At 43.5% G+C, this 17592-nt stretch overlaps 1 protein-coding gene across 1 annotated transcript in view; it reads right to left on the reverse strand.

Annotated features, from left to right (window-relative positions):
* Window positions 1–17592, reverse strand: part of TIMD4 (T cell immunoglobulin and mucin domain containing 4) — a 35858-nt gene that overhangs the window by 14832 nt on the left and 3434 nt on the right. The window contains exons 2-5 of the mRNA XM_024117203.1: window positions 15279–15617; window positions 12803–13072; window positions 11158–11241; window positions 9991–10071 (exon numbers count right to left, since the gene is read on the reverse strand). Coding sequence (XP_023972971.1) covers window positions 9991–10071; window positions 11158–11241; window positions 12803–13072; window positions 15279–15617 — 774 coding nt within the window. The remainder of the gene's footprint in view (window positions 1–9990; window positions 10072–11157; window positions 11242–12802; window positions 13073–15278; window positions 15618–17592) is intronic.

Consider the following 17592-nt stretch of genomic DNA (forward strand, 5'->3'; position numbering starts at 1 on the left):
GTATCATCTTTAATTGCTTTCATCAGTGTCTTATAATTTTCTGCATACAGGTCTTTTGTCTCCTTAGGTAGGTTTATTCCTATTTTATTCTTTTTGTTGGAATAGTAAATGGGAGTGTTTTCTTAATTTCATTTTCAGATTTTTCATCAGTAGTGTATAGGAATGCCAGAGATTTCTGTGCATTAATTTTGTATCCTGCTACTTTACCAAATTCATTGATTAGCTCTAGTAATTTCCTGGTAGCATCTTTGGGATTCTCTATGTATAGTATCACGTCATCTGCAAACAGTGACAACTTTACTTCTTTTCCTATTTGGATTCCTTTTATTTCTTTTTATTCTCTGATTGTTGTGGCTAATACTTCCAAAACTATGTTGAATAATAGTGGTGAGAGCGGGCAACCTTGTCTTGTTCCTGATCTTAGTGGAAATGGTTTCAGTTTTTCACCACTGAGGACAGTCTTGGCTGTGGGTTTGTCATATATGGCCTTTATTATGTTGAGGTAAGTTCCCTCTATGCCTACTTTCTGGAGGGTTTTTATCATAAATGGGTGTTGAATTTTGTGGAAAGCTCTGTCTGCATCTATTGAGATTCTCCTTTGGTTGTGTCTCATACTGGCTCTCCCACCTTCATTTATGCCAACCTAACTCCCCTGTCTCCTATCTCCATTTCTAGACCAAACCCTACCTCTCCCATTTTTGACGGCCTCCCCTCCTCCTACAACAGTACAAGCCTCCTCCCTCTACCCTGCCTCCCCTCTAAATATTCACCCTCCAACTCCTTGAAAGAATGCCTAGCATTTATTCTCTCACAATCGCTCAGCGTTGGACTTCAGGGTGTCCATCCACAACGCTCACCCTGTTCACTTAGCGGTCCTCCTGCCACAGTTCTCTCCCTAGGAAGGGAGAGAGCAAACCTCAGAGGCAGGATTACCTATCTGTAGAGCCCAAGCTCTTATCCTCTGGGATCTATGGCCTTTGGGAAGTGTAGCAAGAGCTCACATACACTTGCTCTGAAAAGATCAGTGCTGGAGGGTGCATGACCATGCTATTTCATGGCACAGTGGGAAGTGGTCCTGTTGGAATGGAACCCTAGCCCTCCACTGCCTAGGTGGGTGCAGTTTCTGAAAAGATATTCTAAAAATTATTATTATTGATGACAATGTTAAGCATAATGGAAGCAGCTAAAAACGCACAGAGTACTTTCACATTTATTATCACATTTGAACTTCAAAATGAATCTATGAGGTAAATAAACTTGGGCAGAATTACTGAAAGGGGAGGAAACTGAAGCCGAGAGAGGTCTCGTATCTTGTTGCCCAAGGCTGCAAAGCTAGTGCTGATTGCTAGTACATGGTAGAGCAATGATGTCTGATTCCAAATTCCCCTTCTGTTTCCCTCTTCTGCTTCTTTGGGCATCACAGGATTCAATAGTCCACAAGTGTGGGTAGGTTCTTGCCAAAGGGCATTGGTACCTTTATTCATTGAGACTTGTTTGTAGTGGGGAGAACAGCTACCTCACCTCATCACAGAGCTCACTGAGGTTTATCTATTGATCCTACCCTCCTATGAAACCGGAGATGTCTCCAGCACCTGACTTGGTGTCCGAGGGACATTTTGGTCTGCAGAGCGGTCACCCAGCTCACCTGGGTAACCATTAGTGAGGACCCATCTTAGGGCCAGCTCCAAGTTCTATTTTCAGTGGATGGTACCTTACTTCACTTTCACTTTCTGTTTGCCTTACCATAGACATGCCTCTCCTAAAGCTTGGCAACTTTCTTTCATCTTATTTGGTTGACCTTTCTGAAGGTGAGCTGTTAGATGCTAGAATTACACGGATTCAGTCCCAACTTTATTAATGGAAAAAAACAAACATTTGTACGGTTGATAGATGTAACACTATTGTGAGAAGCATCATGAGAATCCACTTTCTGTTCTTTTCCTTCATCCCCAGACTGCCAGCCTACCAACTGATTCCAGCCTGCGTACAGCACTGGGCATGAAAGATAAAACAAATAGCCTACTGCCTCGTGAACAATGTTACCTTTGAAATCAACTGCATCCAATTTCTTTCCTCCTAACAATGGCATTTGTGAGTGAAAATGAGCTTTGCTTCATTCACCTGCCTTCATCTGTTCCTTCTGCTGAACTTGCACTGAGAATGGCAACTCCTCCTACAAGTTCTTTATGCCGCTGATCAACTGAGGACCCAGAAAGTGTCAAGTTCTGACAGGACTCAATTTTGACTTCAATGAAATAGTGCAGCGCAGGGGAAAGAGCTCTGATTTGGGACCCAGAAGAGAGTCCTACGTAGGACTTACTTCCTCTTCTCTTTGAAATTTTTTCATGCTTCTGTGCTTCAGTTTCCTTCCGTGTAGAATAAGGAGAGTCGACTACACCAGCAATTCCTAAATGCCTTCTTCTTTATTATGTTGAGGTAAGTTCCCTCTATGCCTACTTTCTGGAGGGTTTTTATCATAAATGGGTGTTGAATTTTGTGGAAAGCTCTGTCTGCATCTATTGAGATTCTCCTTTGGTTGTGTCTCATACTGGCTCTCCCACCTTCATTTATGCCAACCTAACTCCCCTGTCTCCTATCTCCATTTCTAGACCAAACCCTACCTCTCCCATTTTTGACGGCCTCCCCTCCTCCTATAACAGTACAAGCCTCCTCCCTCTACCCTGCCTCCCCTCTAAATATTCACCCTCCAACTCCTTGAAAGAATGCCTAGCATTTATTCTCTCACAATCGCTCAGCGTTGGACTTCAGGGTGTCCATCCACAACGCTCACCCTGTTCACTTAGCGGTCCTCCTGCCACAGTTCACAGCCACCTGTCTAGATGCCACATCTGACCGGTATTTAGAATTCCCTCATATTTAAGTACACACCCCATAATCTTTGTCTCCTGGACCACTTCCTACCTCTGCTGTTTCTCTAACTGGCTCCCCGGGCCAGCTTTTCTGCCTCTACTACACCCTCTCCCAATGGAGTCGTTCCTGTAAGGAGGTGGGGTGTCTGCCTTCATCCCACCCTTCCTTTCCCACAATATCTTCAGACGATGCCACAGGAGCTTCAATGATGCCCTCTGCTAATGAGACAATAGAATCAAGTGTTTAAGAGCTAATTTTCAAGAGCCAAGAGACCTGGGGTTCCAACTCTGGCAAATGTCTTAACCTCTGCAAACCTCAGTTTCTTCTCCTTTACAAGGAATGCAATAATAGAATCTTCCTCACAGATCTGGATGATGCCTCATGATGAGATAATGCACTGAAAGCATGGAGCCCAGCCCTGTCCTATAATAAGCACTCAGTAACTGTCATATTATAGCGATAGGCCTGAACTCTCCCTCATGAGACAGTACGTATGAAAGTTTTGGTATAGGGGCGACTCTTTATTCAGCATAGTAATGATTCTTTGATCACAGGAGGTGCCAATCATCAGACACCCAATCCCCACCGAGGCATCCATAAGTCTGCCCAGCCCCACATTTCCAACGGCCTGTTAGACATTTCCCAGGGGCACTTCAAAGTCAAGATCGCCCAAATAAATTTCACTCTTCCTCCTGGGGTTCCTTTACCAGTGAATCCATCACATCGAGCTGATCTCCCAAGTGCGGAGAATCAGTTATCCTTCCTTCTTACTCCAGTCACCAGGTCCTCTCAGTTCAAAGTCCTAAATGGCTCTGACTCTGTCCCTTCACTGCTGTCACTGCTGCCATCATCCTAGTCGAGACACTCACCTCCTGCCTGAGTTACTGCAGGAGGCTCTCTGCCTCCAGCCTTACTCCCCTCGAATACATCTTCCACACTCTTGCCAGAGCAATTTTTCCTAAAACAGAGCTGAAAATGCCATTCCCGACTCCAAAAACATGACTGGATCCACGTGACCCTGGAATGAAATCTAAATTCTTCAGCCCATCAATCAAGTCCTTTAAGAACCTAGGCCACTCCTAGCTTCCTGTCTCCATTAGATTAAACTAGACTCTTAAACAATCGCCAAAGATTTCATGCTATTATAAGTCCCCCTATTTCTACTCATGCTGTTCTCCCTGCCTGTTCACCCTTCTCTGCTCAATGAGATGTTCTCATCCATGAAGAACCAATTCAAGGATTATTGAGTGAAATCATCCTGGCCTTTCTTTCCAAGTTAGAATCCTTCTCTCCCTTCTTTGGGCCCCCAGGGCACCTTTTCATACTTCTATCCCCAAGCCAAGCTCACTGGATAATTGTTTGCTCTACACAAGCCTGTCTGTCCCATCCCTTTAAGAACAGAGGTCAAGACTTCCTCATTTTTATATGTTCCGGGCCCTGCACAGGGAAGCACCCAGGTAAGCCATGTTTAATGAATGACAGATTTGAAAGGCCTTTACCAAATATCATGTGACCTATTTCCATATATCCAAACCAAATGCCAAGGTAAAGATATAAAATCTCATCTCCAACCACTTTTCCCTCTGATAATCCTTTGATTCCACGGCAAGGCCAGCTTTCTCTGGACCATGAAGCTTGGGCTGGTATTGTGAAACAGAAAGATACAGTAAGAGAACAAGAACTCCTAAAAGCACCCCATCCCCACTCCCCCGCCATCCAACCCTGGGATGGAGAAAACACTACTGTAAGAATCTCAAAAAAGGAAATTATGACTATTACCAGAGAAATGTTCATTTTTTTTCCAGTTTTCCTGGGTTGACAGCCAAGTCCTCATGCATATTTGGGGGCATTAAATTTGAAATTATTTCACAGCTTGGACTTCATGCTGTTGATGAGTATTATGATCCACCTGGGGGCTGAGAAAAAGTGAATCCTAATACTTCAGGAGCAAATAGGAAAATCTGCCCTCAGGGAAGCTCTGTTGAGAGAGAGTGGCTGCCAGTCTTGGGACAAAGGTTAACTGTACGTGGGATCAGGAGAACTGGCCTCTGGTCTCAGCAGCCTCCCTATCACTGCAAGCCCTCTCTCAACTCGCTGGCCTTTGCTGGGCCTCAATTTCCCATCAGTTTTCCACTGACAACACCTCCCCAGGAGTTCGTGGGTGCAAATTTCAAACCTCTGAAACCTGGGTAAGAGTCTCAGCTCTCCCTCTGCCTCACTGTGTGATCTCAGGAAAGTCATTCCACATCTCTGAGCTCCATTTCTAGGCAGCCACAGAGTGGAGGTGAGGATTTGACACCCTGACTAGGGCTTCTTCAGATGATGTCTGCAGACCAAACACCTTCAAAGCAGAGGAGGGCACCGGAGCAGGAGATACATACTTGGAGGTGTTTAATCAAATAAATAATGCAAGTCAGGAAGCCCTTGCATGGCAAACTCGACCACAGCTCTTTTTCAAGCAAAACTTGATTTCTGAGCCTAAATTATAGAGTGAAGCCTCTCTAGACTGAGTGATGTGAGAAGGACAAAACAACTGAGAGGCATCAGAAGATTAAAGATGTCCACCAGAGGAACAAAACCCATAACTGAGAGTTCCATAGAGCCATGTAATAAGCAGCCAGTGAAAAGCTTTCAGAATCAGATTTATTTTAATAGTGACTCGAGAATGACTGCCATGAGATTTTTTTAAAAGCTTTCATCACTTCCCCAAGTTTGCAATTTTGCCACTCATCAGCTGTTTTCCTGGTGCAATTAGCAGTTAAAAAAATCAAAAAACCAAAAAGTGTCTCTGCCATGTATGTGAGGGTTTATTCTCTACTGTATTCATTGGTCTATATGTCTGTCTTTGTGCCAGCGCCATACTTTTTTGATTACTGTAGCTCTTTAATATGTTTTGAAATCAGGAAAAAATAAAAAGTGTCTCTGTATTTGGAAGGAAGCAAGTCAGCTGAGATCTGGTAGATGTGGCCTCTTGCTCCCCAGCCAGCCTGGCCAGAGAATGAAGATGTGTGAGTAGGAAGATCAGCAGAGATGCAGCGAGCAGAGGGGATCAGAATCTGTCATGAGGACTGTCATTTACTAGCCAGTAATTATGGACCAGACATTTTTCTCATTCATTGCCTCACTTAACAGCCCTATGAACCATGTACTGTTATCTCCATTGTACATTTTGAGGAAACTGAGATTCCAAAAGGCTAGAACAAGAACCTGAGATTCTAAAAGAAAAAAATAAAGCATAAAACGTTAGAGTTGGTATATAACCCTGAGCCTTCACGTTCCCCAAATGAGGTCTTTTAACCCCCACCTCAGGCTACCGAGAAGAATGTGAGGAGAAAGGACTAGAAAAAAAGGATTTGGGATGTTAATGAGGCACTAAAAGTGAGGCTGAGGCATAATCTGCAGAGGATTTCATCCCAAGCCACCCGATTTTATTTAGGAAGTGACATGGTGATGTGGGTCTCCTCACCCTAGCTTCAAAGTCCTTACCCAATAGAGATGTTGGGTCACTAGGGAGCAATTTGGGACCATTTCACACATTCCTGTGGCCAAGCAAGAAATGAAATTAATCCTCAGGCTAGAGGGACTGATTTGAGTTCCCAGCTACCTGGAGGCGTAAGAGTTCATATTCCCCTAACAGGCTGCCTTTAGCTGCGGGGAAGAAACCTATGAGAATTTTTATTGTTGTTATTTTTGTTTATGTTTGAATTATGGTTCCTAATCATTTGGAGCTTTGCAGAATTCTTGGAGAATCTAATAAAAGTGCTATACTTTTTCCCCAGGAAAATGTGTGTGCACATATACACACACAACTATATATATATATATATATAAATAAATAATTTCAGAGGGGTTCTTGTCCCCCCGCCAAGTTCATCCACAGACAACTCCATTTAGGAGTCCATATACACATTTTAATAATATATCTGGAAACTGGGTGTGATCCCACCTCTCTCTCTGCACTGCTGTGTGATCTTGGGTAAATCACTCCACATCTCTGAACTCTGTTCCAGGCAGCCAAAGAGAGGAGGTAAAGAATTGCCATTCCAGGTAATGCTAATTTTAGGGAATAATAATTGTAGCAAGATCCACCTGAACAATTTAAAGCAGCCCTCAACCATGGAAGCCTGGCCATCCAAAAATTACATGAAGACATAAGGAAGGAATTGGGAATATTTAGCCAATGTAAGAAAAAGCCCACAGAAGCATGTAGGTTCTCTGAAATGGGTTGAAAGCATTTTTATGCAAATGAAGAAGTAGTTTTATTCTCTAAGTGCTTCCAGAGGATAGATGGGGTGGGGGCAGCCTAGCATGGGGTCAGAATGGCATCAGAGTTGAGCAGAGAAGGGTTAAATCCAGGTCCATCATCTACCAGACAAGATATGTAACATTCATGGACTCTAAAATGGAGGTGATAATGGTATCTATCTCATAGGATTTTGTGAAAAATCAAATGAGGTAATGCATGTAAAATGCAGAACGCTGAAACAAAGACAGACCTCAGTAGGTGTTAGCTTCTTTAATAAACTCCCTGACCCTCCATTTCTTTATCTGTAAAATGGGGATAATACCTATACCTGGCTAGAAGGTCATTGTTAGATTTAAATAAAACAGTACAAGTTAAAACCCTTATACAGCACCTAACACCTAGCTAAATCCTCAGTATGTATTATAAATGTTTCATTACAAAAACCGATGGAAAAAAAGGATGGTAAATGACAAGAGCATGATATTTTATTTCAGACTGGAAGGTAGGGCAAAATAAAATAATACCTAAGAGTATGGAATCAGAGCTAGACTTCCTTGATCTGGCACCCAACAGCTGTGTGGCCTTGAAAAAGCTATGACAAATAGAGATTGGAGCATCTGGTAAGAGGGATTGAATTAAGTGGCCCAGGAGAACAGTTGACCCCATGCCGGCACATGATATGTGCTCAATAAACCCTGGCTTCTTCCACAACGAACAGATGTTACACAGAGACTGACAGACCTTCCTATAACCAGCTCCTCTTCAGCAGTGCCACCTATGGGTATGGGCACAAGTGTTCTCTCTCCCAGGATTTATCAAGCAGGAGTGAAACGAAATTATCAGGGATATTATAAAAGACGGTAAAACATCAGATGACCTTCTGTTCCCTTGCAATTCACTGTAAAATAGTCCAAGATTTAAGTGGAATAAATGATACATTTTGAAAACTCGTTGACCATCCTTTGTCACTTTTCTAGTTGCTACCTTCTCTTCTGCCAGAAAATAGGCCCCCACCCTACCGCATCCCATGGACAAAGAAGGTTTGTATCATTGGCACCTTATTATCAACATCCAGTCCAGGTTTCCCGTCCTCCCACTGTGTGAGTTAGTGCATGCCAAAGCTTTTCAACATGAGATCACCCTTGCATTTCATCTTGATTTAGAGTCTTACTTCAAAACCTATCTCACTTCCGCTCACTCTTGTCTGGACCCTCCAATTCCATCTTCCAAGCCTTTGTCAGTGATGTTACATTGCCTCCTTCACAGAGTTAAAGGATGGCTGTTTTCTGGCTAATAAACATAGAGAAAGACACTCCAACTCTCTGTTAATCAGAACAACAGAAGAATGAGATGACATTTTCTTCTCGGGAGACTGAAAAAAATTAAACAAATGGTTATATCGAGTGTGGGGAGGATATGGGAAAGCAGATGCTCTGTGGGTGGGAAGATAAATTAGCACCGCCTTTCCAGAGGACAATTTTGTAATAGCTATAAAATTTAGAAGCACACATTTCAGACTTCCCTGGTGGTGCACTGGTTAAGAATCCGCCTGCCAATGCAGGGGACACAGGTTCGAGCCCTGGTCTAGGAAGATCCCACATGCCGCGGAGCAAATAAGCCCATGCGCCACAACTACTGAGCCTGCGCTCTAGAGCCCGCGAGCCACAACTACTGAAGCCCGCGTGCCTAGAGCCCATGCTCTGCAACCAGAGAAGCCACCGCAATGAGAAGCCTGCGCACCGCTACAAAGAGTAGCCCCTGCTCACCACAATTAGAGAAAGCTCGTTCACAGCAATGAAGACCCAACGTAGCCAAAAATAAAATATAAATAAATTTATAAAAAAATAAAAGCACACATTTCTTTGAACCTAGCATTTCTCCTTCTTGGTCACCACCCTAGCTAAAGAAACACTTGCATGAACACTAAGGAGACACCTATAAGGATCCTCACTGCAAAATATTTATGATGTGAAGCTTTGCAACAACCTGAGTGCCCCTCAATGGGGAATGGATACTATAAGTACCCATAGTAGAAAATACTATGCAGCAGTTTAACACAGTGATGGAGATCTACATGGACCAAGAAAGAAAGTGGTCCAATGTATAATGTTAGGTGAATAAAGATTCAGAAGGCTGCACACAATATGATAGCATTTTTAAAAACATCCACACACAAAACACAACTGTATATTTCTATATCTGTACCCATGCATAAGGGAATAGAAAAAGATCTGAAGAATGATCATCTTCAACTAATATCAGTGATTAACTCAGGGGAGGAACTGGGATTAAAGACAGGGAGTCAAAGAGAATGTTATTTCTACTTTTTAAAAATGTATCCCTAGGGGCTTCCCTGGTGGCACAGTGGTTAAGACTCCACGGTCCCAATGCAGAGAGCCCGGGTTCCATCCCTGGTCAGGGAACTAGATCCTACATGCACGCCGCAACTAAGGAGCCAGTGAGCTGCAACTAAGGAGTATACCCGCTGCACCTAAGACCCAGAGCAACCAAATAAATAAATATAAATAAATAAATAAATAGCTTTAAAAAAACTGTATCCCTAACAAAAATACATTGGTGTATATTTGCATAATTTAAAATAAATTAGTAACGTTTTGAAAGATGAATGGTTGCTTTTCCTACTAGCATTCCTAGATTCAGATCCCAACAGAGGGTTTTCAGAAATGAGGCAGAGAAGGGATGGAGCCAACACTGATGCTTTTAGCCCGTTTCACTTCCATCCCAGCTGGCGGGAGGATGTAGGATGTGACCACAGTGCAATCAAAAGAGCAGAATTCCAAGACAAGCAGGCAGATGAGAGATTGTTCCCAAGTCCAAAGGCAAACCACTCACAGGAGCACAACCCCCCCTACCTCTTGGCTGAGAAATCACCGAGTCACTCGCTTCCCGCATCAATTCCTGGGGTGTTGACTGGAGAACCCAACTTTCAGACCCTGGAAAATATACAAAGGGAAGGAGAAAACAAACTTAGGTAGATGCCTGTCTTCCTATTTTGTGGGGAGGTAGGGGGGTGGGGGGGGCACTCTTCCCCTAAACTGACTTCTGTCATTAAAAAAAGGGCTAATGTTTACTGAGCATTTAGTACATGCCAGACGCTGTTCTAAGTCATGTACCTGCATTCTCTCACTTAATCCTCAGAAAGAGACACAGGGTAAGTGCTTCATTATTCCCATTTGACCAGTTAGGAAGCCAAAACCCAGAGAGATTAAGGAACTTTCCCAAAGTCACACAGCAGAGAAGAGGCACGATTTGTACCCAGGCAGTGTGACACCAGAACGCACACATGAACCACTCTATTTTACTGCCCCCCTATACTCTACTATCACAAGCATTGATTTATTTACCTCATAGATGTCTGTTTTCCTCTGCTTGATTATAAACTCCACTAAGGTAACAGCTACCTTTTGCACGCTTACTAACGTGCCAGGCACTCATCCAAATTTTGTATGCATGAAGTTACACAATGGAGGGCAGAGACCTCCAGGGGCAAGTAGTACAACTGATAACCAAGCCCAGGCAGGCCCCTCTAGCACCTGCAAGGCTGTGAATTATTTTCAGGGTGTTCTCTGCCCCTGGGCACTAGTAAATACCTAAAGAAGTATGGCTGGATGGATGAAAGGACAAATGAATGAAAGAACTCTCCCTCCACTATAAAAAGCCAAGGAGTTAAGTGAGTACACCCTCGGGGGTTTCAACACAGAAGACCGGTATGCTTGGAATTGGGGGATGAGATAGCCGAGTGCCACACAGCCTAGAGTGGAAAGGCAGATATTCTAGAGATGTGCTACCGTGGAGAATTGCACAAACAAATCAAGGTCAATGGGTCTCTCTCACGCTCTCAAATCCATAGGGAGGAATGAGCCACATATGTGGTATTGATAGCAATTTGTCCCAGGTGGACTTCATGGCACACAGGACCCAACAGTCATCTCTAGTCATCTGACTTGGTGACACTCTATTCAGTGTTTCCCTCAGTCTAAGCAGTGAGGAAAGAAAAAGAGAGAACCCCGGCCACATACCTTTGGATGTGAGCAAGGCAGTGTCTGCAGAAGTCGCCTCAGTGCTTCTCTGAGAGGTCCTAGGGAGAAGGACAGTTTCTGATTCTGGAAGAGAAAAAAAGGTTGATAAAAGGCAGCTAAAAATAGGTGTTTGTGCTGAGTGGTGAGATTTGGGGCTATTTTTATAGTTGTCTTTGTACTTTTCTATGTTTATTTCAGTTTTTCTTCCAAGGATTGTAAGTAATTTTTAGAATCTAGGGGAAAAACTGCAAATGTAGTATTCTAAGATGATTATTTTAAAGACCCAAGGAATAAAAAAATACATATAAAAATTGGCTTAGGGTTCATGGACCTTAGGAGACTGCACAGAGTATAATGGAATTAGCCAATTCGATACTGTAAAGTTGTTTAAATTAATCCAGGCCTTATTGAGGCAGCTGAAATGCCTAAGCTTTCAAGCTATCTCATGATTCTTTTCTAATATTCTTACCTCAGAATCAGAGGTTGAAACGTGGTGGGAGCTTTGATAAGCCCCCATAATTAATGGAGCTAGTAATTCAGTGAGAGTTCCAAGATGTAGGATCAAGAAGGATTCAGGATGAAGGAAGGAAGGAAAGGAGGGAGGGAGCTAGATAGAGAGAGAAAGAGAGAGAAAGAAAGAGAGGAAGGAAGGAAGGAAGGAAGGAAGGAAGGGAGGGAGGGAGGGAGGGAGGGAGAGAGAGAGAAAGAGAGAAAGAAAGGAAGGAAGGAAGGAAGGAAGAAAGAAAGAAAGAAAGAAAGAAAGGAAGGAAGGAAGGAAGAAAGAAAGGAAGAAAGGAAGAAAAAGAAAGAAAAGGTAGAACCAGTTCATCAAGGGATATTTTAAGGCATCTGGAGGACTTTCGTCAACCAATCTCTAATGCCTGAGTAGGGTCTTAAGCCCCAGCAGGATGGAACTGGTGTCTGACACAGGTTGACATTTCCTGGTTCTTTACTAAGTGTCCCCAAGACTCCTGGGAGGTCAACTGGAGAACCAAAAATGCTGACTTTTCAAAAGCACAAAGAAAAAAAAAAAGCAACAAAAAAGGAAATCATAAAACAATGAAAGGAATAATTTAATGAAACTATACACACACACACAGTTATGGGATGAATTTTGTGGTCCCCTCCTACCCCTGCCTCAGCCCTACCGGAAAATTCATACATTGAAGCCCTAACCCCAAGTAGCTTGGAATGTGACTGTATTTGGAGATAGTGCCTTTAAAGAGGTAATTAAGTTAAAAATGATGTTATATGGATGGGCCCTGATGGAATATCACTGGTGTTCTTACAAAAAGAGGAGATTAGAACACAAACACACAAAGGAGGAAGACCATGTGAGGACACAGGGAGAGGACGGCCATCTAGAAGTCAAGCAGAAAGGCCTTGGAAGAAACCAACCCTGCTGACACCTTGATCTCAGACTTCTAGCCTCCGGAATTGTGAGAAAGTAAACTTTTGTTGTTGAAGCCACCCAGTCTGTGGAGTTTGTTATGACAGCCCTGGCAAACTCATACACAGACACACACACACATAGACCTAAGAGCAAGTTGCTGGGCTGCCCCATTCAGCAGGAGAACCCTCTTCCAAGGGATCCAAGGTGCATCTGACCAAAAGAAGGGAAAGAATGGCCCGTTGAACCAGGCACCTGCAGTGAGGATGGGTCCTTCTGTGGAAGGCTCAAGGGTTAGAAGTATCGTGTCTTCTTCACGAAGGGAGTCCCATGTTGTCAGAGGGCATGTGGCTGCCGTGGTGGTGAGTGCAGCAGTGGTTCTCATCTGAAGCGGTGGTGTGTCTGGCAGGTCAGGTGTAGGCACGACTGAGGCTGTTGGAAGCACAGCTGTGGTTGTCGTCACGGCGGCGGCGGTGGCGGCGGTGGTTGGGTGACGGGTGGTTGTTGAGCGCGTGGTCGTGGGACCTGTACCCAATAGAAGATACGTCTGGTGTCAAGTGGAGACGGAGAAAGAGGGAAACACTACAGATGTAGCCGGCATCCGTCCATTTCTCTGCCTTTCTGCTGCCTCACCCGGCCCACGAGCCTGGACCACTAAAATGCCCATGAAAACTGGGTTTCTTAACTCTAGTCCTGGCCTTTCCAACCTGTTCTTCACACACTGGCCAGAGTAATCTTTGAAAATGACAAATCTAATTATGTCAGTCCCCTACCTAAACTTTTTTACTGGGTTCTCCTTGCCCTTAAGATGAAGACCCAACCCCCAACCTCACCCTCAGGGCCCCACCTGATCTGCTCTTTCTTTCCCATCTCGGGCCTCCACCCTATTCTCCTCACTTTTCCCCAGCCCACTGGCCTTTCTTCAGTTCTTCCACAGTATTAGTGACCTTCCATCTGAGGGACTTTGTACCTACTGCTTCCTAGACTCTCTCTTCCTTAGATGGACTCCTCCTTAACCCTCATGTCTCAGCTAAAAGGATGCTTCTGCAAGGAGGTCATCCGCATTCGACAATAACAATGTTTTTTGCACACTCATACTTGACCTTCATAGCGTTTGTTGTAGCATTTCCTAACTACACATTTATTTGTCGATTATTATGGAATGTCTGTTTCTCCTAGTACACTGTAAGCTCCACGAGGGAATGGCTGGTATTTATTTTGTTCTCTGCTACAAATCTAATACCTACGACAGTGTCTGGTACATAGTAGGAGTTCCAAAAACATGGCATGAATGAGTAAATGAATGATCCCACCAAAAGTGAGCCCAAACATCACATTTCAGTCAAGCAAGATGAATAAGCTCTAGAAATTTGCTGCACACATTGTACCCATAGTTAACGATAGTATATTGTACACTTGAAAATTCATGAAGAGGGTAGAACTCATGCTAGGTGTTCTTTCTACAATAAAAATTAAAATCTAAAAAGAGCGAGTCCCAAGAGTGTAACATAGGGTGAAAATGTAGTCTCTTTCAGATATTAAAGATTGGTTCATGCCAAAACCACTCACCCCCTAAACATCTGAATCTGAGTTCATTAGCAACAGTTATTCTACAGATACCACCCTCTCTTAAATATGCCAAATTTCCACTAACTCTAACGGACCAGAAAGACATCATTAGCTTCAAGTGAACTTAGAAATGTCCTCATAGAGTACTGATGACAACAAATATTTTATAGAATAAGAGCTGGTTATATCAGGCTTGAAAAGCAAAGACTTGGATTGGCATCCTTTAACTTCAACAAATCCTCATGATACCTCTATCTCACAAAGTTGCTTTGAGAGAAAAATATACTAAATATATATATTTAGTATATAAAAAATATACTTTCATATATGCTTGTGAAAGTTCTCTGATTAGAAGCATCCACATCAGTTGTTCTCAAATTTTAGAGCACATGAGAGTCATTGGAGAAGCTTATTACTTGCATGGCTAGCCAGAACCTGCCTTCCGAGATGCCACTCCAGTTAGGAACAGAGCCCAAGAATCCTCAGTCCTCAGTGCAGGCTGAACACAGAGCTGAATTTGAGAGGCTCCATTCCAGACCAGCAGGAACAGTGGTTATTGTTCACATAATTCAACCATAGGCTGCACTCCATGCAGCTCAAATCTTTATGAGTTCCATCATATCTCAAATTTCATCAAAAGCAACGGATAGTAACAGAAGGAAAGATCACCTGAAAACTGCTATGACTACCTCCAAATCCCCTGCCCTTTCCCCTCTGCTGGAAGTTGGGCTTATGGGCTGAAGCTGATCCATGAACAACACATTCTACCTCATTCATCCAATATTTTTTTAAATTTTGAAATCTTTGCCAACATGCAAAAATCAATCTACTTCACATAATAACTGGGAGATCTGAAAGCACTGGGCCCAAATTTCTGCAATTCCCTAGAGAAGAAGCAGCTGCCCTCTTCAGAGTGACCCTGAATTTCACTGGTTCCCTTCCCTACCCCCCACCCTCTACCCCTCACTCATTTCTGTGGGATTTTTGGCTCCCACAGGCATTGCTCCAGACTGTGGCTCCTCTAGTCATCAACATGTCTCAGATTTAATCTGCCCACTCTTTGCTTAAGCAGCTTCAGCCTCTCCACCGCCACCCACTGACTCTATGACCCATGACTCGTGAACCTCTCCAACCACAGACACAGCCCCTGTGTGCTCACCACTCCTCAGCTCCAGACGGATGTTCTTCTTCACATCGTTGAACCAGCCAGGCACCTCTATGCGGCAGCAGTACACACCACTGTCACCTTCGTTGGTGTTGAAGATGGTCAAGGAGACATCCCCTCTCTGGATAGTCCCCAGAAGTTGGTATTTTGGCAGCTTCCTCGAGACCACCCTTATCCCATCGGTGTAGAGAAGCTCGTCATTGCATTTGGAGTGGGGACACTGGCCTTTGCCCCAGCACATGCTGTTGCTGTTAGGAGACCAGGATGAGTATGTACAGGGCAAAGTCACCGAGTGACCCAAAAACGCTCTCACGACAATCTCTGATGCAGCTGGAGCTGTGAGGGAAGATGAGAAAACCAGGTTGTGAGGTACTGAAATCTCTCAAATATGCTCTACAGGGATTGTGCAGATAGATGTTTCCAGGAAGATGAAGAGGGTCGTAGTGTATATGTTTCTTTAGCCCAAATTCTGGCCTGCCCTTCGCTGCTGCTAAGCTCCTAACTCCACACCCCTCCATCCCTCAAGTGGAAACAGCTGACCGCCTGAATCTCTGAACACATCTCCACAGCAGATTTGCAGATTAAAAAAACTCTGACCTTGAGTACCATTCAAAAAAACAATAAATTATCCATGGAAAATCCTGACCCTTTAATCCAATTCCACTAACTCATATAAACAGGTCCAAAACAGCACTCTACCCAGTGTATCTTAATAGGCAGTGATCACCTACTACTGACTTGAATGCCTCAAATGGGCCTCTGTCTGTCTTCCACCCCAGAGTGTTGCTATGGCAGGGAGACAGGCTGTTGAACTATATCCCATTGTCCTCGTCTCCTTTTAGTACTGGAGATAGAAATTAATTGCTCTGGACCATTTGTTTGTTGTTAGAGAATGTGAACTTAGGTGGAGTTTGTGGATTTTTTTTTTTTTAATGTTAGAACTGGAAAGGAATCACAGGAATTCTTTGAAATGGCAGCTGTGACATAAAGATGCTGGCGATTAGGCTGACCATGTTAGCTATCTGAAATAGAACATGGCACCATTTTTTAAATGAAGTATCTGTGTTTCCCAACTTCAGCTGCTCATCAGCATGGCCTGGGGAGCTTGCTAAAAATACCTATTTTCTTGCCCAACCCTGAGTCAGAATCTTAGAGGCCAAGGCCCATGGAACTGTACATAACCAAGGTCTCCAGGTCGTTCTGATGTCACTGACCACCCACTCTGTTTGAGGACCACTGGACAGCCTCTTCTACGATAACTTCCATCTCTGAGAGTCCGTGAAAGTTTTTCACTGCTGCAAATGTTAAGCCCTCTGATTTAATTGAGCATCAGTGATTGTTCTCAATCAAACCATGCTGTTGAGAGGAGAGCCAGGCAGGCTATAGCTCCCGAGTGTCAGGATGACATCCTGCTCCTTCTTGAGTACCTAGATCCTTTTTTTTAAAAAATTTTTTTAAACATCTTTATTGGAGTATAATTGCTTTACAATGGCATGTTAGTTTCTGCTTTATAACAAGTGAATCAGGTATACATACACATATGTCCCCATATCTCTTTTCTCATTGTTTTCTTCAAGGTACCCTTCTGTAAGACTCTCCGTTCACTAACTCTGTTAACCCCGTTGGCTAAGTTGTGTAAGACACGGCCGGTAGCACCGTATTCCTCCCTGACCCTAGACGTCAGCAACTTCCAGCTATCCTTCTCTGGGAGAAGGTGAGAATGAGCCCTAGTAGTTAACCAGGTAGTAAGCCAAATGATGTACTTGCTGGGTTTTGCAAAGTTTGCTCTCATGATGAAAGGTCATTCCAAATTCAGACCCGCCTGGAACCTTCCCTAAACTCATCGTCTCTTTACTTTGCCACAATGGAGATGTTTCACAGATTGTATATGCTGTGGAAGCCCATTTTGCCCCCCATGAAGCCAGGGAAAAAAATAATTGTCGTCAACCTCAGCTGTGATAGCGATGCAGAACACACGCACCAAACACCAATGACTTCTAAAATATGAGCTTGTTCCTATGAATATTTGGTAAATTAATAAAAAATGTGGGACAGAAGTATTTCTACTGGAGATCCAACAGTTTATTATCCCAAGTATCGCAGTATAGAAAGAGGCATCCTACTACTCAATAAGGAAAGACTCAATAGAAAAACTGGTAAAGGCAACAAACACATGAAAGAATGCTCAACATCATTAATCATTAGAGAAATGCAAATCAAAACTACAATGAGTTATCGTCTCACACCGGTCAGAATGGCCATAATTACAAACAGTAAATGCTGGAGAGGGTGTGGAGAAAAGGGAACCCTC

Source organism: Physeter macrocephalus, chromosome 8, assembly GCF_002837175.3.
Source record: "Physeter macrocephalus isolate SW-GA chromosome 8, ASM283717v5, whole genome shotgun sequence".
Classification (NCBI taxonomy): Eukaryota; Metazoa; Chordata; class Mammalia; order Artiodactyla; family Physeteridae; genus Physeter; species Physeter macrocephalus.